Source organism: Hyperolius riggenbachi, chromosome 1 (assembly GCF_040937935.1).
Source record: "Hyperolius riggenbachi isolate aHypRig1 chromosome 1, aHypRig1.pri, whole genome shotgun sequence".
NCBI classification, from domain to species: domain Eukaryota; kingdom Metazoa; phylum Chordata; class Amphibia; order Anura; family Hyperoliidae; genus Hyperolius; species Hyperolius riggenbachi.
The window spans coordinates 446,396,697-446,419,417 of record NC_090646.1 but is presented as its reverse complement, the minus strand read 5'-3'; the positions used below and the strand labels follow the sequence as shown (position 1 = coordinate 446,419,417).

The 22,721-nt window shown below is 46.4% G+C and overlaps 3 protein-coding genes across 4 annotated transcripts; 1 reads left to right on the top strand and 2 right to left on the bottom strand.

Annotated features, from left to right (window-relative positions):
• Window positions 1–207: 207 nt before the first annotated feature.
• TRIAP1 (TP53 regulated inhibitor of apoptosis 1) lies at window positions 208–6,807 on the bottom strand. Its single transcript, XM_068238697.1, has 2 exons — window positions 6,517–6,807; window positions 208–640 (listed from the first exon to the last, which is right to left on the bottom strand). The coding sequence occupies exons 1-2, from the start codon at window positions 6,661–6,663 to the stop codon at window positions 554–556; spliced, it is 234 nt and encodes a 77-aa protein (XP_068094798.1). The 5' UTR covers window positions 6,664–6,807; the 3' UTR covers window positions 208–553.
• Window positions 6,808–6,852: 45 nt separating this feature from the next.
• GATC (glutamyl-tRNA amidotransferase subunit C) lies at window positions 6,853–15,367 on the top strand. Of its 2 annotated transcripts, XM_068238695.1 has the most exons (5): window positions 6,853–6,959; window positions 7,123–7,170; window positions 14,749–14,918; window positions 14,994–15,097; window positions 15,175–15,367. In XM_068238695.1, exons 1-5 carry the CDS (start codon window positions 6,885–6,887, stop codon window positions 15,237–15,239), a joined length of 462 nt encoding a protein of 153 aa, XP_068094796.1. In that variant the 5' UTR covers window positions 6,853–6,884; the 3' UTR covers window positions 15,240–15,367. The 2 variants fall into 2 exon arrangements, with proteins under 2 accessions (XP_068094796.1, XP_068094797.1); XM_068238696.1 differs by lacking the exon at window positions 7,123–7,170.
• SRSF9 (serine and arginine rich splicing factor 9) lies at window positions 15,274–22,615 on the bottom strand. The gene is made up of 4 exons (XM_068238694.1): window positions 22,345–22,615; window positions 21,559–21,728; window positions 15,999–16,171; window positions 15,274–15,916 (listed from the first exon to the last, which is right to left on the bottom strand). Exons 1-4 carry the CDS (start codon window positions 22,539–22,541, stop codon window positions 15,779–15,781), a joined length of 678 nt encoding a protein of 225 aa, XP_068094795.1. The 5' UTR covers window positions 22,542–22,615; the 3' UTR covers window positions 15,274–15,778.
• Between the last annotated feature and the right edge of the window lie 106 nt (window positions 22,616–22,721).

Below are 22,721 nucleotides of genomic sequence, written 5' to 3'. Positions count from 1 at the left end.
GAGCGGCTGCATTGAGAGCCGCATAACGCAGCTCAATCTGACGTCCAACTTCAAAACCACCACGCGTTGCGTTAGGGGCACGTTATGCGACCATAACGTCCCCTAAAACGCAATGTCTTGGTGGGAAAGTAGCCTTAAAGCTGACAAAATATGCCCTACTTAAATCAGCATTTAAAAAGCTTTAAAATCAAGAATCAGGAAGCCATATAAATTAAGATTTTTTTATATACAAAGCCGTAAAATGTTACATCCAAGTAAACATTGCATATAGTGTCTGACCCAGAATTCATGCTTACAACTCTAAACCATTATTTGATGATGAGTAAAACTCTAGACGGCATTTTTAGTAAGTACCAGTAACCGCAATAGTTCGAAAAAAAAAAGGAATAAGTGGGAAATTCTAAAATGAGCCCTTTTCTATAAAATATTCCCAACTAGGATCCTGTGTTGCTGCGATTTTAGGAATAACGCCCCAGCTTGACTGCAGAAAGTAGCCTATTTTAATTGTTGTCCAAATAAGGTTGGGGCCCTGAAGTGCAGGGCCCATATTGTGTCAGCAGCTGTCAGATCCTGGTTTGTCTTTGTTGGGTCCCATAAACTCTATCCCATCCACAGGGATGTCCTTCTCCTTGATAGCATTCTGCAAAAGAAAGAAACAAAATGGTGACTCGGCTCGTTCACACTAGAGGCGCTTTGTGATTTATTTATTTTTAAGCGCTGGCGATTTTAAAAAAATTGCCCTGAAAGCGCTTGTGCAATGATTCTCTATGAGATAGTTCCTATCTGAGCAGTTTGTTTTCTGATCCGCTCAATAAAGCGGTGCGTGGACCATTTTTGAGGCGATTTTGCCTCAATGGAAGGTATAGGAAAAACGCAAAACGCTCACAAAATCGCTTTGTGCAGCAATTGCGTTCACTTTTAAAGAATAAATACAGTGGGCGCTTTGGTAGCAAAGCAATGCCAATGCGCCCAATGTGAACTAGCCCTAAGAGCCAACTGAGTTTTAATTCTTTGAACACATTGAGAAGGTAAGCTTTCATACTACATGGAGGGGTTAACATTTTCCAGTGATTGGCCAATCAAAATTGGATGTGTGCACCAGGCTTTCATCTTGGTTCACACTAGGTCTGATTTCCAGCATTCTACTGCAATGAACGCGAAGAAAGAACTCATGGCTTTCCTTTGAGCCCACTTCCCACTCCCTAATTCTCAGCTGAGGACTTTATCAGTCTTTCCCCAACTGAACACATTAATCTCTATAAATCACATCCACTACTTACCCTCTATTCCTTCTCACCTCATTACTCACCTTTTCTCTTCCTGGCCTAAACCCATTCACTCCTCTTAACCACTTGAGGACCACAGGCTTCCCTTCCCCTCCGAGTGACACGGCTGTCCCCTGTACAGCACTGCCTTAGATCGCAGCGCTATACACCTAGTAAATAGACGGCGTAGTCTATAGTAATCCAACTGGGAGAGTGATGGCGGAGCGGGGCTCCCTCATTCATGCGGAGATGCGCGCGCAGCGGCATGTGTGATCAGCAAACCCCCGCCCCAAGAACTGACGCCAAGTGGCGTGAGGTGGTCTTTAGGTAATTAAAGAGTGTGAGTGTGAGTGAGTGAGTGAGTGAGTGAGTGAGTGAGTGAGTGAGTGAGTGAGTGAGTGTGTGTGTGTGTGTGTGTGTGTGTGTGTGTGTGTGTGTGTGTGTGTGTGTGTGTAAAATAAAAACGGACACTTACCTGGGGATTCTGCTGGACCCCTGCAGCTGTGATGTCCCACGCCGTCCTCCAACGATCCTCCATTCCCAGCCGCCGGTCCAATTACTATTCTAATAAGACTGCGACTGCGCGCGTGTGCTCGCTCACGCGTCATCGGGAGCTTACTGCGCAGGCACAGTACAAGAAAACTTCATACTGCGCCTGCACAGTACGCTCCCAAAGACGCACGCAGGAGCGAGCACTATTCGTCTTGTTAGACGGCTATCAGACCATGGACCGGAGGGGGGGGGGGTTATGCAAGGATCGTAGGAGGACAGCGTGGGACATGACAGCTGCAGGGGGCCGGGAGAAGTCCCAGGTAAGTGTCAGTTTTTATTTTCAACCCCCCCACAGAACCCTTCTAAAGTGAACCTGAGACGAGACTGATATGGAGGCTGCCATATTTATTTCCTTTTAAACAATACTAGTTGCCTGGCAGCCCTGCTAAATTTGGCTGCAGTAGTGTCTGAATTAGAAACAAGCATTCAACTAATCTTGTCAGAATCAGTTCGGACAATATTGCCAGCAGCAGTGGGCTCATTCATGATTTAAATGAGGCTTAATTGCCTGGGGTGTGCAGCTGGGAGAGAGGGGGTTACTTACCCATAAGTCCGCTGTCTTCTATGCGTTTCAAATGTCTTGCATGCGTCCTATTGGATGCGTTCCAAGACTCACTAACGCACTTCTTCCTTAAAGCCGGAAGGAGGAAGTGCGTGGTAGGGAGTCTTGCAACATGTCCAATAGGATGCGTGCAAGACATTTGAAATTCACAGAAGACAGCGGACTTATGGATAAGTAATCCACTCTCTCCCAGCCGCACACCTGAGGCAATTAAGTCTCATTTAACCTCCTTAGCGGTATGGACGAGTTGTTCCGTCCATTACCGCCGGAGGACGCCGCTCAGGCCCCGCTGGGCCGATTTTCATAATTTTTTTTTAAAGCTCTTTGCTTGCTGCGTGTTGTATACGATCGCCGCCGCTACACGCCGCGTAAGGGCCTCCCCCCCTCCCGAGATCCCTGCGCAGCCTGGCCAATCAGTGCCAGGCAGCGCTGAGGGGTGGATCAGGACTCCGGATGACGTCACGACATCGATGACGTCATCACGATCGTCGCCATGGCCACGGGGGAAGCCCTAAAGGAAATCCCGTTCAGAACGGAATTTCCTTATGGCTAACAGCGCCGGCGGCGATCGGAGGGGTGGGAGGGATGCGGAAGGGAGGGGGGCATCATGCAGCCAGCGCTAGTCTAGCTACATGATTGAAAAAAAAATATTAAAAAAATAGCGCTGCGCTGCCCCCTGGCGATCTTAATAGAACGCCAGGGAGGTTAAATCACAAATTGTTAGCTCATGCCTGATTGCCAGAAACACCTGATCTGCATGCTTGTTCAGGGTCTATGGCTGAAAGTATTAAAGGCAGAGAATTAGCAGGGCAGCCGGGTAACTGGGATTGCTTAAAAGGAAATAAATATTGCAGCCTCCATATCACTCTCACCTTGGGTTCACTTTAAAAGGAGGATGATGATGATAGGAGGGAAGCCTGTCTCTTCCTGTCTGAAAATTTTACTTTAGGCAAAAGGCGAGGAACAGACAATGCACAGAGGTAAGTGGATCCAGCATGAAGATATCTCTGTGCTTAGCTTAGGTAGCTTTGACTCGGGTCAGGTATTCCTTAACCTTTTGGGGACCGGTGGTAGTAAATTCTATGCTGCACTTGTGGCTGTCTAACTGATGCGGCATAGGATTTACACCACCTGCCATTTCCGCACCCGATCGTGTGCACCCGAGAGGGGAGAATAAGCTGTCATATGAGGACGCTGATTTATGGGTAAATAACCATTTCATCCCCGCCACACACCTGCTGTAATTAACCACTTGATGACCCAGCCTTTACCCCCCCTTAACCCTCTGGGGGATAATCCCGAGCTGAGCTCGGGGTAAGCCGCCACAGAGGATTTCTCAGGCCCTGGTGGGCCGATTTGCATAATTTTTGTTGCACGCAGCTAGCACTTTGCTAGCTGCGTGTATATACCGATCGCCGCCGCTCCGCGCTGATTCGCCGCTACCCGCCGTGCCGCTCCCCCCCCCCCCCCCCCAAGACCCCGTGCGCAGCCTGGCCAATCAGTGCCAGGCAGCGCTGAGGGGTGGATCGGGACTCCCTCTGACGTCACAACGTCGTCATCCCGATCGTCGCCATGGCGACGGGGGAAGTCAAACAGGAAATCCCGTTCTGAACGGGATTTCCTGTTTGCTTTGATTGCCGGAGGCGATCGGAGGGGGTGGGGGGATGCCGCTGCACAGCGGCTATCATGTAGCTAGCGCTAGGCTAGCTACATGATTAAAAAAAAAAATAATAATTTTAAAAAAATGTGCTGTGCAGCCCCCTGGCGATATTATTGTATCGCCCAGGAGGTTAAGGACCAGCGCTGTATTTGCTGATCTGTGCTGGGTGGGCTCTACAGCCCCCAGCACAGATCAAACACCAGGCAGAGCGACCAGATCGCCCCCCATTTTTCCCCACTAGGGGGATGATGTGCTGTGGGGGTCTGATCGCTCCTGCCTGTGTGTGTGGGGGGGGGGGGGGGGCACCTCAAAGCCCCCTCCACCGCAGGATTCCCCCTCTCCTCCCTCCCTTCCCCGGAAAACTGGAGGCTGCACAGGAACGGATCTGTCCTGTGCAGCCTCTAACAGGCTCTTGCCTATCATGTGACAGCGATCCCCCGCCCGCTGATTGGCCGGGGATCGCTGATCCAGTACAACGCTGCTACTGTTAGCAGCGTTGTACAAATGTAAACAAAGCGGATTATTTCCACTTGTGTTTACATTTAGCCTGCGAGCCACGATCGGCGGCCCGCAGGCTATTCACGGAGCCCCCCGCCGTGAATTGACAGGAAGCAGCCGCTCGCGCGAGCGGCTGCTTCCTGATTAATTAGCCTGGTCCTGCAGCTGCCACTTTGCCGATGCGCGGTAGGCAAGTGGTTAAACCTCATTTCAATCACCAGTAAGGACTCGTGATTGAGGTCCGGAGAGCATCCCTGCTCACTATCCTCCTGGACAGCAAAGGTGTCACTTTTGGTTTCCGACCACATCCTTTGAAATTTTGCACAGTGTGGAACATCTTGTATGTTTTAATAATACTTTGCACTGTAGCCACTGGAACTTGAAAACATTTAGAAATGGCCTTGTAGCCCTTTCCTGACTTGTGAGCAGCCACAATGCACAGCTGCCGGTCCTCACTGAGCTCTTTTGTCTTAGCCACGACTGTCCACAAACCAACTGCAGAGAGCTGCTGTTTTTCACCTGTTGAGTTGATTAAAACAGCTGTTCCCAATTAATCAGGGTAATAGATGCCTTAGAACAGCTTGGACTATTTGGTATGGTATAGAACTTTGAATTTTCTCACAGACTGTGACAGTTTGTGAAGGGTATTAATAATTGTGGACTGGACACTTTTTGCTCAAATGTAAATAAAAGCTGAGACACACACACACACACACACACACACACACAATAATGCCTCTTCTACATGGTCTTATCTTTTGGGAGATATCCTGTCAAAAAATTACTTGCTGGTTGAATAAAAAGTTCCCCTGAGGGGTACTCACCTTGGGTGGGGGAAGCCTCGGGATCCCATCGAGGCTTCCCCCGTCCTCCTGTGTCCCATGGCGGCAGCGATAAAGCTCCCTGAATGGCGGGGATGTAAATAATTTTCCTTCCAGGCTCCAACGCAGGATCCGCTCTCTGCTCGGAGATAGGCAGAAATAGCTGATCTGTCGGTCTGCTGTACAGCGCAAGCGCATGTCTTCTGTGCCTGTGTAGTAGAGCAGAGCAGACAGATATCGGCTATTTCCGCCCATTTCTGAGCGGAGAGCTGCAACAGCGCCCAAGCTGAGCCAAAAAAGGTAAATATTGCACACCCTGACAAATTGTCAGCTGTGCGTTCCGTGGGCTGCCAATTTGCCAAGGGTATGAATAATTATGGGCAGCACTGTAGATCCGTATTGATTGCGAGTCAACAAACTACACAAGACCCTGGCTTAAAGCGGAACTGAAGTAAGCTTTAAAACAAACTTTCACTTACTGGGGCTTCTGCAAGCCCCCTGCAGGTATCCTGTCCCGAGCCGGTCCTCCACGATCCTCCGTTCTCCTGCCACTTTCAGTTTCGCCGCCAGGCCACTGCGCCTGCATGGCTCTGGCCACACATATCCTTCTTCGCGTTCCAGTCTGCAATAGAGCTATTGAAGACGGGAACGCGTAAAAATGATACACTTGGCAGGGCTGCACAGGCCTCGTTTTACAAGGCGAGAAAAAGAGCAGCGGCGGGAGGATAGGCTTGGCACAGGACGGCTGCTGGGGGCTTACAGAAGCCCCAGATAAGTGAAACAGTAGGTTTTAAAACTTACTTCAGTTCACTTTAAATGCATTGATCAGGCCGTGTACAGGGTATTACAGTAGGTGATCAAAGCACTGATTGGCATCGTGGTTATTAAGGTTGTTTGGAACTTAGGATAGCTGCCAGGGTTCAGTCAGGCTTTATGGCATGCACTCACTTTATATTACACGTGACATAATTCTAATTTGTTTGTAAGCTGCCAGCCAACGTGATCTTTATAATAATTATGCAACATACACAAGTGTGTACATGACAGCCACAGAAAGACAGAGAGGGGAGAAATGAAGCAGCCACTTGACTGCGAATATAAGGGGTTAGTGAATGCCCGCGTTAGGCTCAGGTAGGAGCAGCAGTAGTCCACACTCACCCGCACGCAGAGACGGTACTTCTGAAAGAGATCGGTACACGGGTCTCTGCCGCTCTCCCCCTTCAGGAATTTTTCAGCAAACCAGCGATTGAAGCACTGGTCATACTCGCGTTTCATATCAGTACATTCCTCCCCAACACTGTTCATGTCGTACACTGATGAAACTTGCGTGTAAGATAACAAACGAAACTTGTTATAGCCTAGTAGGAAGCGAAAGAAGCTGTGAGATCCATCTTACTAAAGGGCTACCTTTTCCCGAAACCTCCCGGTGCGCCCTTTCTAAAGATGGCCGCTATTAATTTCTCAAGGTCACGTTGGCACGCCAGGCGTCATCGCTTTCTGATGTCATATGAAAGCGACACGTAGAGATGTGGGTTCGGAAAGCAGCTTGTTGGTGTTACAAGACAGTAGGCTTCAGACGGCTGTCGTCTTCAAATAGTAAGGTACATGGTATACAGTGATCTGCATACTCTCACAAATAGCCAATCTCTTGGAGACTATTAGTCCCAACATGCCTGGCAGGGCTCGCAGTTCATCGGTATTCCATTTGTGTATGACTGTGGTTTATTTACTAGTCACTAAAAATGTCTACATTTCCCCCGGCAGGTACTACAGAGTCCAACATGGTGTAGCGAGCCTGAAGCGGAAACAAGCGTAAATATTTTGTATTTAGATTTATATTATATTTTTGCTTCTATACTAGAGAGACGGTCATTTGTTTCTCTAACCTAGGCACATCGTTATTCAGCCCACACTACGATCCAGGCTGGATAATCCAGCAACACCAGAACAAAATACAGCACTTACATAGTTGATGTGCAGTTTGAATGCATTACCATGTTTATTTGATAGTACAGTAGAAACGGGAAGCACTAGATGTAGGACCCTGAACTTACAAGAGGGTAGTGGGATGAAGCTAATAAGTGAGGGCATGGGGGGCTAGTGGATGTTAGCCTTAAATGGAAGGTCTGAGCACTTTGAAAATAAAAAAAATCCACTTACCTGGGGCTTCCTCCAGCCCCCTGCATCCATCCTGTGCCCTCACCGCAGCTCTGGTGGCTCCCGGTCCCATCCGGTGGAAATGCCAACTTTGCCAGCTCGGCTTCTCCTGGGCTCCAGCATACAGCTCACTGGTCGCGCGCTGACTTCTCAGGATTGCATTGCACCTGCGCAGTACAGTCCGGATGATTTCAGTGCCGCTCGCGCAGACGCAGTGGACATCCTGTGCCGGAGGGGACCCTAGGCCACTGGCACAATCGTGCATAAAGAGGAGCACAGCAGTGAACTAAAGGTGGGTTTGGGTCAGCAGCGGTGTAGGTGAGGACAACACAAAAAGCCTCTGGGGATCCAGAGGTTTCCCTCTTTCTTGAGTTATATAGGTAGAAAAAAAACGTTTTGTAAGAAATAATACCTTTTAATGGCTAACTAATAGAGTTAAATGATGCAAGCTTTCTGGGATCTAGTCCCCTTCTTCAGGCATATTTCCAGATGTAAGCTGAAGTAAAACACTGATGCAGATAAATGGTAAACACGAAGATGACAGTTGTGTTGGTTACTGTTTATCCGTTAGGTGTCAGGTGATCAGCAGGCTGGAGCCAGTGAGTTAGTGCAACCATACATGAAATCCAGCAGGTTTCTGAAGATCATGAAGCTAAATCAATCATGTTACATAAGGTGTCATGAATCCTGTTCCACAATTTAAACCTTCTGTTAATGTCTTGAACATTTTCATAAATTTGTACTCAGAAACTTTTCTTGATTGATCATTTTTGAAGTTACCCTTAAGAACAAGTACTTTTAGATCTTGCATGCTGTGTCCTGGTTCACAGAAGTGTTGGCCCACTTTATGAACCATCACCGCTTTAAAATTAATGAGGGTAAAATGGACACACCAGTGGGCCAACACTTCTGTGAACCAGGACACAGCATGCAAGATCTAAAAGTACTTGTTCTTAAGGGTAACTTCAACAATGATCATTGGTCATTAATAAAATTTGTACTTTTATATATAATTTATTTCTTTGATTGGGATAGGAGTTTGAACCGGATCCTCTGGGTAATTGGCAGTCAATGGAAGGCGTAGTAGAGAGGGGCAGAATCAGAGTGGATGAGACAATCCAAAATAGTTCAGCAGGAATTTGGAAAGGTGTCATTTGTTTTTTGGTAGGACACAAGAGTATGGTGTTGTAGCTATGACAGGAAATTATTTGGACATACAAGTATATTAGAAGACTTTTAAAAAATGTTCATAAACTGCATACATACCTCAAGGTCTTCACTGGTCTCATTCGTGCATTCCTCCGCCATTCTTGTTCAGGGCTCGTTTCCACTATAGCGAGTCCGCATGCGGGCACTGCATGCGGATTCGCATAGTCAGTGTAAGTGGATGGGGCTGTTTCCACTTGTGCGGCGGCAGGAGCGTTTTTCGGTGCGGCAGAAATCTGCACGGCAGAGCCGTCAGATTTCGCGTGTGGGAGGAATGCGGGTGAATCGCCGCTAATGTATTGAATAGGGAAATCGCATGCGGCTTTGTCATGCGGATTTCCCCGCGATTTTGCGTGCGATTTCGCATGGTTTGCTATGGAGCTTTACTCAGGCAGTGACATGGTTAAATTCGCCTGGCTCCTTGCCATGCGAAATCGCGGCTAAATCCGCATGCGGAAACGCAGCCGCATGCGATTTCTTCTGCGGTGGAATCCAGGCGATTCCGCACCGCAACAGTGGAAACGAGCCCTCACAGGTCTTATCTTTTGACTGGCAGTAAAGTTTAGTATGCACTTACGCATCTAAGCTGGAATGCTTTTCATACTAGCAACCTTGTTGTCTGAATGTAGTACATTCTACCATTTTGCATTCCCCCCCCCCCCCCCCCCAAGCTTGTGGCTCTTATGTTGAGCAATTCTAGCCATTAAGCAGTGCAATGCCTATCCACTGAACATTTGTAACAACATTTTGGATGCATTTAGACTGTCTCTCAATTGAAGTTTTAATTTAATTATACATTCCTCTTTACACACAATGGTGCTGACCTAAACACTGTCAATACAATTCATAGTAAATTTATGGTCTTAAAGCGGAATATAACCCTGCATTTCAACTTTGCTCTAAAATATTATTTACAGCATATTATATGCAAAAAGCATATTTTTTTTTTTTATTTTTTTTTTTTTACTAGACCAGCATTGGAAGGGTTAAACACAGAGGTTTAAAGTTCCATGGAGAGATATGCAGAAGTTCAGATTGTTACATTCTATTTAGTTATATGTATCTATTGATAAATGTTACACACTCTTTGGCTGTCCTCCAAGCTCCTTCTCAGTCAGAGAGATGAGTCACATTCAACACTTAGATACATTTATGTAAATAAAATGTATCTATTTCAGCTTCGGATGCGTCTGCAGAAATATCCAGGAACTTTAAAGGGGTTCTGTTAGGGGTTTCTGAGGAGAAAAACAGACCCTTACCTTGGGCTTCTATCAGCCCCGTGCAGCGGTAATGTCCCACGCCGTCGTCCTCCCATCTGCTGTTCTCCGCCGCCGGCCCCGGTCTAAGCAGCATGGGATCGAACTGCGGCTGCGCTGCAGTGGCCGTGCACCCGCTCGCTTCCGCCTGCGTCATCGGAAGCTTACTGCGCAAGCGCAGTACAAGGCTCCGTTGTACTGCGCCTGCACAGTAAGCCTCAGATGACGCGAGCGGAGGCACGGCAACGCGCATTATTCATCTGTGTGACAGGCGAATAATAGCCCGGTGTCGGCTGCGGGGAACGGCAGATGGGAGCAGGACGGCGTGGGACATTACCACTGCAGAGGGCTGATAGAAGCCCCAGGTAAGTGGCAGTTTTTCTCCTCAGGAACCCCCACAGAACCCCTTTAAAGCCCTGTGTAACCCTTGCAATGCTGGTCTAGTAAAAAAAAAAAATGCTGGTTGTATATAATATACTGTAAATAATGTTTTAGAGCAAAGTTGAAATGCAGGGTTATATTCTGCTTTAAGTTTTAGTACAAATTTATGTATTTGCTAGTAGTTTACCCAAAGCCACTATTACTAGATGGAACTCTGCTTAGGATAGTTATTTAGTATTTATATAGCACTGGCATCTTTTGCAGCACTGTACAGAGTATATTGTCCTGTCACTTAAAGGGGAATTTCAGCCTAAACAAACATACTGTCATTAAAGAGACTCTGAAGCGAGAATCTCAAAGTTAGCAGGGGTACGCGTGCCCCTGCTAAACCGCCGCTATCGCGCCGCACAAAGGGGGTCCCTTCACCCCCAAACCCACCCCAGCACGACTTGGTCGTGCATTTGGTCGCTCCTGGAGGCAGGGCTAACGGCTGCAGCCCTGCCTCCAGTCGCGTCTGTCAGCGCCGCCTCTCCCCCACCCCTCTCAGTGAAGGAAGACTGAGGGGCAGGGAGAGGCAGAGATACGCGCTTGGGGCAGGGCTGCGGCGGTTAGCCCTGCCCCAACCAGGAAGCGCTCCCCCGCATTACGGAGGGGGATTTGGGGGTGAAGGGACCCCCGTTAAGCCGCGCTATAGCGGCGTTTTAGCAGGGGCACACATGCCCCTGCTAACTCTGAGGTCTGAAGCGAGATTTATTCTCACTTGAGTCTCTCTTTGTTACATTAGTTATGTTAATTAGAATAGATAGGTAATATAATTTTTTACCCACCCTGTTTTAAAAGAACAGGCAAATGTTTGATTCATGGGGGCTGCCATCTTTTTGGTTGAAAGGAGGTGACAGGAAGCATGAGACACAGTTCCAACTGTCTTGTGTCCTTATAACCCCTCCCAGCTGCATGCGCTAGGCTTCAAATGTCAAATTCAAAATGTAAAAAAAAAAAATTTCACCAAAACAGCAGAATGAGAACATCAAAAATCCCATCATGCTTTGCACAGCATCAGGGGAAAAATGCCCGGGCAGTTTTCTTCTGTGCAGCTAAAAATGAGGCTTGTATAAGAGAAACAACGTTCTGATGCTGTGAAGATGTTAAAGAAACACCAGGCCTTTTCAGTGCTGCTGAGTCATTTAGTCTGGAGGTTCTTTTTAACTCACAATCTAGTCCCTACTTTAGTCATGTCTATCATAGTCTAGGGCCAATTAAGGGGTTAGCTAATTAACTTATCTGTAGGTTTGTGGGATGTGGGAGGAAACCCATACAAACATGGTGAGAACATACAGATAGTGCCCTGGCTGGGATTCGAAGCTGGGGACCCAGCGCTGCAAGGTGAGAGTTTTAACCACTATGCCACGATATGTAAAGAGTATTTATATAGATATCCTGAGCTTTATTAAAGCTCCAGTGACTGCCTAACCTCTACCATCCCCCATCATGCACAGTGCATCATCCCTCCTCTCCTTAGCAACTGATGCATTTCTTTGCTATAGCAGAGTGAAGTGTCTGTACAGCACTCAGCCCCCAAGGGATAGAGTCATGACCTCATTGGGTAACAGCTGTGCATTCCTTTTTGAATGATTCCAGTACACACATGTTCAAAGTGTGTTCTGCTCTATGCAGAGGGGATTGAGTGAGAGGCATCCTGCTGCGCGTACGAGAGGAATCACCACCAGGAGACTTGGGCGCAGGATACAGCTGTTATTGCTGATCCTGCTGCTGCCTAAGTTCCCTGCAACGTTTATTATTCCCCCTCTAGGTCCATGTGGATGGTGGGGAATCATGTAATTCAGCTTCCAGCTATTGCTGGAAGGTAATTTAGTGTTTTAAAAATAACTTCAGCTCCAAAGGTACTCACGGTGTGCTGCTATAGCTGTAATTCCTATTACTGGCTATGATGGCACCCAAGTCTCCTGCACTGGATTGCCAGTATTCACCCAGCTGCAGCAACAGCAAACTTCCTTTAACTGGAAACTTGATTGGTGAGAAGGAGACTAGAGACATCTGTACATCCTTATAGTTTGTCAGGTGGATTATGAACAATTGATCTGGCTAAATAACAAATTGTATATTCAAACAGATATAGTGACTAGGGATGATCAATGAGATGCAAGTATTTCCCAGTTCATGCAGTATTATGTAAATATTTATGCAAATCTATGCAGCTTGAAAATGTACCAATTTAACCACAGGCTTAATCCCCCCTAAAGGCCAAGCAATTTTTAACAAAGTAGGCCACTGCATCTTTAAGGCCTCACTGCAGGGCTGGACAACTCCACCAACAGAGCCTGTTGGCAGGCTTTGAGTGCTCCACCAATGTGGAAAAAATCTTTGTTTTTAAATCCCCTCTCCCTCAGCCTATGACAGCGATCGGCTGTCATAGGCTTCAGCCAGTGAGCGCCGATTATTCTCATGCCCCAGTGACCAGCCATGTCACATGGCTGTCCCCAGTATAGCGCTGCCGTAGATCTCAGCGCTGTACTGTGTAAATAGACAGCGTTTTGCCGTCAAACAGGCTCCTAGCGGCGATCACCGCTGGGAGACTGATGGCGGAGCTCGGTCATCCAAGCAGAGATGCGTGTGCGCAATCTCCTGCAAATCACAGCCCCAGGGCTTTACAACAAGCAGTGTTAGGTGGTCCTGGGGCTGCTGCCTCTGTCACGCCTGTAGGCGTGATGCGGTCGGCAACCAGTTAAACCTTGGTGAGACTTGATTTGGCCTATTATAAAGGTGCATATACTTGCAGAAAAATTTACATAACCCCGCATGAACACAAATATTTGCCTCACAATGATCATCCTTAATAGTAAACCAGTTTTGTTTCAGCCACCCATAAGTTATTTTTATTTTTTTACAGCGGCCCAAAAAATACATAACCATTTCAAATGAACATGGGTACAAGTGAATTTTTGTAATTAGTTGCCTTTAGCTATCTATAAGCTAACTCTCAGCATGTTGGACTGGCAGAGGGTTGTACTATGGATCAGGATTCCCTCTCTCCATTAATGGCAACCTTTCTTTCACTGTACTATAATTTAGATCTCTTCTATATCTCAGCAGGGCACAGAAGGAAGCTGATAAAAGCTCATAATTGAATACATAAGCTTTGTACACACTAAATGGTTCTCAGTTGATGTGGCCAGTTGGAGCTGCACCTGCATAGAATCTAGTGTATGTATAGCAGTCTTCAGTCTGGCAGATCAGCCTTGCAGGGGCATTGTTCTACTTACCCTACCTGCTCCATGCAGCTATGTCAGCTCCTCTCCCCCTGCATAACAACAGAACACATCACCAGCTTTAAAGAGAACCCGAGGTGGGAATTACTTTTACTATTGGGGCACAGAGGCTGGTTGTGCGCACTAAGACCAGCCTCTGTTGCCCCATCGTGTGCCTCCATGTCCCCCCTGCTCGCCACTATACCCCCCGCATTGCTGGCAACACGCAGCATGTCGCCAGCTCAATGTTTACCTTGCGCTGTCTGTCAGCGCCGCTCCTCCACATCGGCGCCACCCGCCGCGTCACTTCCCTCCTATCAGCGGGAGGGAAGGGACACGGGCGGGTGCGCCGATGCGGAGGAGGCAGGGGAGCAGCGCTGACTGACAGCGCAAGGTAAACATTGAGCTGGCGACACGCTGCGTGTCGCCAGCAATGCGGGGGGTATAGCGGCGAGCAGGGGGGACATGGAGACACACGATGGGGCAACAGAGGCTGGTCTTAGTGCGCACAACCAGCCTCTGTGCCCCAATAGTAAAAGTAATTCCCACCTCGGGTTCTCTTTAAAGGATACCTGAGCTGAATGGCTCTGTAAAAATGGTGGCTCCTGTGATACATAGGCATGAGTCCTGATGCTTACTGTTTCTCCTGATCACTCCCATTCCACTGCAAATGGCACAGATAGTATGTCTTATCCACATTTCTAGCATAAATGCTCGCATTCAGACCACAGTACAAAGGGGTGGACATACAGTGCATGCACTGCCCAGTATGTCTGTGTTAAAGGTCAACAACTTGGCCAAGTCACAGCCGCTAACAATGTCTTTTACAGCAGAATGGAAGGGCACAGGAGTAATTGGGAGGAAGGGTAAGCAGCAGGACTTATACCCACACAACACAGCCACCATTTTAACAGCACTTTGGTTCCAGTATCCTTTAAGGCTAGCTATGCAGCCTTGGGCCCAACATGGTTGTTCAATGGAGTCAGTCTTTTCTGTGCAAGTGTGTACGAGGCCTTACTTTCACAAGCCTGTGATAAAATGTATGCCACTAAATGTATCACTTTCACCAATGTTGACCTTTTAACACGTTCATTTTACTCATCCTGCACATACTTTATTTTCAGACCAGTCACATCACTCCAGAGGTTATAGATCACCTAGAGCGGTTGGCACTAGTAGACTTCCGTAACCAAGAAGGTGTACAACGCCTCCAAAATGCAATCATTTTTGCAGACCATCTTCACAATGTCAACACAGATGGTGTTGAGCCACTTGCATCAGTTTTGGAAAACGGGTAAGCGTTTACAGCTTGGTTTGAATATTATGCAGTAAGCACCCGAGTACTGAATGTCATTTTTTCCCCCCACAGGGTCCTGTTTATAAGGAGTGATAAAACTGAATCTGGCAATTACTCAGAAATCCTACTTAGGAATGCAAAGTCAGTAGTGGAGGATTATTTTGTAGCACCTCCAGGTATAAAAACATGTTCACTATAAAAACTGCCTCATTTAAAAATTAAATATACTAATGCTTGTTTCTTATACCAACAGGAAATATCCCTTTACCAGACAAAGAAAAGCTCTACTTCACCACCTCCCAGGATGAGGACTTGTAATCTGTTTAAGCTTGAGTGAGAGAGAATACAGCACTTGGAAATCTCACTGTTTATTAGGACAGCTACAGGATGTTTATTTCTCAACTGAAACACTTTCATAATAAAAAGGAAAACACATACAAACTTGATTGAGGAGGATTAAAAGTTATTTCAAATAATATTGTTCTAACAAAATGATGGGAACAGGTCTATATATAGAGGACAAGTGTGAACCTTCCCTTATGGTTGCCCCAGTGCCACAACATTCCACATTTTTATACCCCATAGAGCTATCATTCACTGTCACTGCACACGTATGCAAAGAACATCAGATCAGGCACACTACTGTCTGCTGCCTTTTTAAAGATGACCGAACATAAAAGAAAACAAGTACATCTGATGCAAAGAGCACACAATTCTTTAAAAGAAAAATTAAAAAAAAAATAAAACAGGAGGGGCAGAAATAATGGTATAAAAGATGATGAAATCCATCAGTTGTGGAATGTAAGAGCAGATGGTCTTTAGAACTCATTTCATAGAAAGTGTCCCTGTGTGGCAGCTCAGTACTGTCGGAAGGGGGAGGTATAACGAGGGGAGCGACGACTTTGATACGGAGAATCACGGCCTCTAGAACGGGATCTGGATCGCGAGTAGCTGGCGTTTCTTTCTGCACAGACACGTATGTAAGAAGTCTCACCCTAAAAAATAAAAAAATGTTATCTAAACTCCATGCCATACACTTCCTTCACATACAGAGACAGCTGGTAGTCACGTCCTTACTTCATGAGATCGGAATTTAGTGTCATCCAGCTTCCTCAAAGCATATTCCATGTCCTCTTTACGAATAAACTCCACTATTCCCATGCCATCTTTGTGTACATCAGCATAACAGACATCTCCAGCTTCTCTCATATGATCCTTCAGATCCTGCCAGCTCCCAGATGGGGGGAGACCTACAACATAATACAAAAATGATGTATCATAACTAGTAGAAATAGAGTTCAAAAGAGAGAAGCATACCTTCAAAGTATTAAAATACATAATTAATGCCAGCTAGCACCGACTAGTTCAGCACTGCCCTTGAAGGCAACTGAACACCTGTAAATGAAAAGACTTCCCATAAAACTAATGTTGGCGTACGGGTGGCAGGCTTGCAGCCAGAGGCACTGGAAAAAAAGTGGTCATGATTTCATTTGTCTGCACCTACTGGGCCTGAATATGAGGCCACACCCCCACTACATACAGTAAAGGAGCATCAGGATTTAGAATTTTAAAGCGAACTGAGCACCTGTAAGTGAAAACATAACATGAACCTTCCCATTAGGGAGGTTCATACTTGTAGGCCACTGGTGGAGGTGGTAGTTATTGCTTACCTACGAGAGGCTGCTCCTCTGGACCCCCAGTCCGTATGGGATCTGCTAGCTTCCCCAGGATAGTCCACAGCTGCCACATTTTTGAAGCTCCCAGCGAAGCTGAGACTGGAGTATAGATACTCATCTCCTGCGATGCATTGGGGCAAATGCGCAAATTTGTTGGTGGCTTAAAAATGCAGCAGCTGCAGTCTCTCTTGGGGAAGATTGCTTATCCCATACAGACCAGGGAGCTCCCCCTTCCATAGATAAGCAATTACAATCACAGGCTTCCCTGTTCTTAGGAAAGTAGTTCCATGTACGCTTTAACTCTGTCTTATGGTAGGCAGCTTGTTAGCCACCCCCCCCCCCAATACAGCTTCCCTGATGGTGTTTAATATTAATGTATAAAGCGCCAACATATTTAGTGCACCCCTCCCCTGGTATCTAGATGGGCCCAATCAGGCTCATCTATTTCCGCTAACGCTTGAGCAGCTCAATGCAAGTGTGCAAAAAGGCCACTCTTTCAGGGCCCAGGGAAGCAGCTCTAGGATAGAGAGGCTTTCTTCTCCCTAAGTACATTTTCCCTGTTAGTAATAAAAAAAAGGTCACTGGTTTACTTTAAGTACATGCTACAATGCATGTATGTTATTTTCACAGATCTCTGAGCTTCGTAACAAATTACACTAAAGTGAAAAGGCTGCTCTCAGGTGGAAGATATCCTGGGGAAAATTGCAGGAAGGCTGCATGTGAGCTGTCTAAGGCCTGGGACCCAGTAGCAATGCTTTTCTGTGCACCTGCGAGTTGTACAGCTCTTGGTAATGTAATGCTATGTGTGTGATCCCACTTGAAGGATGTGATTCTCCCAATCCCTTGGGAAACATAACAGGGCCAAGGCTGTACAGGCGCGTTGCTAGCTACACACTAGTGACCTGTTTAGTTACAAAGCGGAGCAGCACAGTCACCTAGTTATCAGTTCTAGTACACCTCTGAATAGTTTTCTTTGCACACGCAATGAATCTTAAACAGTACAGAAAATTACCTCCTTACAAACTGTATGCAGCTTAGAAATTTGCCAGGTGCACTTCCTGCCCATTTGGAATGGCTCAGTTCCAAGTAACACAAAATGTTTGGCATTTCACTGGCCGTCTTTATACATCTGTACGGCAAATATTTGAAACGATTAATATCATTCCTACTGTGTCCATTCCAATTATACAAAATTTGGCTTAAAGGGACCCCAAGCAGTGAAAAAAAAAATCTGGCTTTTTTTTTTTAAACTTGCAGTTTCATCGCTAAATTCCCGATTTATCACCTGTAAGTACCTGGGACTATTTTTCTCTTCACATCCAATCACATGTAGTCTAGGGCCTTTTGAGCTGTGTTGTGCTGGACTTCGGAATTTATCCACAGAAACAACATTTTATACACTCATTCCGCATCTTTACCGAACACTTAAACTTTTACTGATCTTAAAGTGATCCCCAGCCAAAGCTCGGGATCAAAATTTCATACATACACTAAGAGATCCTACCGTGGCTTCCCTCGCTGATCTAAACCCGCCTCCGTTGTTGAGCGCGGCCACCCAGCTCTTTATCCTGGTGAAGGATTGTACAGTAGCCATGCGAGCCTGACCACACATGGGCAGTATCACGGAGCCCAAGGCCCTGGCTTACTGCACAGGCAGGCTGAGTCGGCTATTGCGCGGCTACACTGGAGCAGGAAGAGCGGTGCGGCCATGTTAGGATTAGTGGCAATGGGCTCTATTCACAAAACCATGTACGGTAACTTTTTTGGGTGAAAATTACCTCCAGTGATAATTCACTGAAAATAATGAAAATAGTGAGTATTCACTAAAAATGTACCAAGTGTGATAAATGTTTGATAAAAGTGCAGTAAAACAGGTGATAAAAACAGTAATATGTACGGAAATAAAGCTTTTTTGACCACTGTAGGGCAGCCCATATACTTGCCACCCATTACACAGAGACGACCCAGGAAAGCCTGTCACATTTAAAGTGGGACCTCAACTCAACTTGCACAGGACAGAAGGAAAACATATAGAAATGCACCCTGTATGTATATAATTTAGCCTGTCTAATTCCCCCTCATCTGTGAATAATCGCAACTGTAATTTTAGCTCTAACCTGTGCCAGCTGGCTGCCTCAGCAGAGCAGCTAATGTGTAAACACAGGATGTTAACCCTATGTCTGCTTCCATGAAAGCAGGAAATACATACACTGGAGATTTTTTACTGGATTTGTATCAGCTGTAACAAAGAAATGTTTTTCTTTAAAGGTAATTATGGTGTTGCTTATCTTTTACAGCAGAGGAATTTCCTCCTCGGCATCTATTAAATCATCTAAAAGACTGTACAAGGTCTAAAAGTGCGCCTTGACATAAGACACACTCGTCTTTTCTGCCTTCTATGTAAAATTGTCATAAACTCGAGCAAACAAAGCTCAAAAAAGGCCAAAAGCAGAGAAGTGATAATTACCTACCATTTGTAGGTGATAACAAAATCCTTAACACCAACTTTTCAATTAAGAATCTCAAATTGGAGATACATTTTGAGGTAAATACCACACTTTTACCGCATGAGATAATTTAGGGAGAAAAAAAAAATTTGTGAATTTGAAAATGGAGATATTTTGGTCTGTGTTTATCACTACCTAATTTAACTCATGCGGTAACTCATTAAGAATAGAGCCCATTGCCGCACTCAACGACAGTGGACAACACAGCAGGGAGGGAAGCCTCAATAGCATCCCTCTCTAAGTATCTGATGTTGTGTACCCAAGCTTTGGCTCGGTTGTTTCTACGAGGGCTGTTTGTGCCTGAAATCACATGCATGGATACAGGTCCAAAAAACAGGCTGATACCAAATTAGTGCACATGGAAAAATTCTGAAGTGGCTGTGCTCCCATCTGTGAACATGCATGACGCCCCAAGGCTGTAGTGGCAGAATCACACACCTGAAACAAGCATGCAGCTAAACCAGTATGACTTCAGTCAGAGCACCTCATCTGCATGCTTGTTGAGGGGCTGTGGCTAAAAGTATTAGAGATACAAGATCAGCAGGAGGGTAAGGCAACTGGTAATTTTAAAAGGAAAAATCCATATCCTCAGTTTAGGCTCCCTTTAAAAAGGTTACAGGTACCCTTTTAGGGCCCTTTCACACCAGAGGGATTTTTCGGCGTTTTAACGCCACGGCCGAAGTTGGCGTTTTGCTAGGTAAAAGAAAGTCCATAGACTTTCATTTTACCTTTCACATCTAACTCGGCGTTTTGGAGCGTTGCGTTTCAACGCTCCCAGGAGCTTTTTCAGGGCTGTTTACAGCCGAAGTTGGCTGTTGGCGTTTCAATGATAGTCAATGGAAAACGCCAACTTCAGCGGTTTCAAAGCGTTTTACAGCTGACTTGTTCACTTATTTTTATAGAAGAAAAAAAAAAAAAAAGGACGTTTTCATATGAGCTGTAAAACTCTTTCAAAAGGCTTTGAAAACGCTATGTATTGGCGTTAAGCAAAAGGCTGACTTTCAGCCTTTTCTACCGCAGCCTCTAGTGTGAAAGAGCCCTTAACGTGGATATTTTAATTTACTAGAGTGTGCATAACTCACATGTATAATATTGTCTGCAAGTTGTTTAGTAGTAACATTACGCACATCCTAGCAGCTCCATGCTGCTTAAAGTCCAATTCCTACCAATGCTCACCGCCCCCAGGATAGCTCCCCATTTCAGCAAGGTTAAAGGAATACTTAAGTCAAAAAAAAAAAAATGACATTTACTCACCTGGGGCATCCCTCAGCACCCCGAAGCTGGATGGTGCCCTCGCAGCCCCGCTCCGATCGTCCTGTCCCCGCCGGCGGCTACTTCCGGTTCGGCGACAGCCGCCGACAGGCTGGGAACGCGGCTGATTTTCCGCGTTCCCAGCCGCTGCTATCACTTTCTATGCTGCTATAGCGTCTATATATACGCTATAGCAGCATAGAGAGTGATAGCAGCGGCTGGGAACGCGGAAAATCAGCCGCGTTCCCAGCCTGTCGGCGGCTGTCGCCGAACCGGAAGTAGCCGCCGGCGGGGACAGGACGATCGGAGCGGGGCTGCGAGGGCACCATCCAGCTTCGGGGTGCTGAGGGATGCCCCAGGTGAGTAAATGTCATTTTTTTTTTTTGACTTAAGTATTCCTTTAATGTTCACGACCGCAAGCCAGAAAATACACAAATTCATAAACCGTGAATGTCAAGTAAAAGGAAGCAATTGTGCACATCTTACCCTTTATGGAGCATGCACGGTTTGGGAATTCATGCATGCTCAATGCGTATGGACACAACTATGAGCAATGAAAGTGAGGATACCACTGCTCGGGCAATTAAATATTAAACAGTACCCGGAAGCAACTAGTAGGAGCCGCCTAGTTTATACCCCGTAAACATTTTGGAGAACCATGGATACAGCACTGTTGCCTTTGGTCTTTTCCCACATGCTACTACAATGTGAAATGGAAATTAAACCAAAGCAAGCCTCATTTCTCTAACCATTTCTGTAGTCTTGTTCAGAAGTGATGTATATTACAGAAAACCGTAGGCAGACATAAATATCACACCACACGGAATACTTTTCAACTGTAAGTACTGTCTATAGCAATTATATTTTGTTGCCCAGTAAACAAACTTACTTTGCCAGTTTCAAGAGCACTGCCTTGATCACCCATACCATGGTTTCCAATGTCCATCAAGACAAAGGCTGATAAAAAAGGCTAATAAAAAATTGTATTTACTGTATTGGCTACAAACAAGAAACCACATACTGCTTTGTAAGGCCCTAACTTGCCCATGATTCTTACCCCTTTTGAAACTTATGCATGTGTATCAATGGAAGTAAGTAAAAGACCTAATAATAAGTATGTGGAAAATGTAGTCATGTATGAAGCTGAATTCCAAACAAGTTAAAATACCTTTGGACAGTATACAATCAAAACATTTTTGTTACCTGACACAAGGACTCGATACTCAGAACGCCGAGATGGGGGACCGTTCCTTCCACGAGGACCACCATATCCACCACCCCCAGAACCTCTGCTAGATCGCGGGAATTCCACACGTAACCGGCAAGAACCGAACTCGTATCCATTCCGTCCAAACACAGCATCTTCCGCGTCTCTGAATGCCAAATACAAAATTAAATATAATACGCAGATTGGGAAACCGCAACCCTCCACCACACATCCCCTAGGTGTTAGCAATCACCATTGAACCTGCAATCCCCACTTCTCCATCGATTATAATATCAAATTGAATGAAAATACTAAACAGATATGGACACAGTACCCTTCCACCTCTCTTCCCCCCCCCCCCCTCCCTTAAAACCATCCTTAAACCCCATCACCCCACCATCAAATTACAAAATTATACATAGTAAGCAGATCAGGACAAACTGCTCCAGCACCACACACCCCTAGGTGTTAGCAATCACCTTTGTACCTGCGAAGCCCAACCCCCACTTCTCCCGCCATCAAAATACAAAATTGAATAAAAATAGTAAACCTTTCTGAACACAGTACCCATCCACCAGCACAAGTCTCCTAGGTGCCAGCGATCACCCTTGAACCTACGATACCCAGCCCCCTACCTCTCCCGCCATCACGCCTAGCGGCAACAGGAAGCGCCCTGATCATCACAAAGAGCCGCGTGCCAGGCCTACACTACGCCGCACGCTCGCCGGAAGGCGACCACATGGCAGGAAGGAACCGGGCCATGCGCTGTGCTCCACGCTCACCTCGGGTCCTGGAAGCTGATGAATGCGAACGGTGCGGCGCTGCTCCCGCCACGATTCTTTAGCTCGATGGCGCGGATCCGACCGTACCGATGGAAAAGCTCCTCCAGCTCCTTCTCTCTAACATCGGAGGGCAGATTCCCAACGTAAATACGCCCATCTCCGGAGCCCCTACCGCTGTCCCGCTCCCAGCCAGACATCCTCACGCTTCCTGTGACCGGCCGCGCAGAGCACGGCGGGAGAGCACCGGAAGTACCTTGGAGCGGAAGTGGCAAGAGAACGCGCATAAAAAGTGGGCTGTGCCTGCGGGAACGCGCCTACAAAGGCGGGATGGTTGGGTGACTAGACCAAAGCGCTATGCATGCTGGGATTTTGTACAG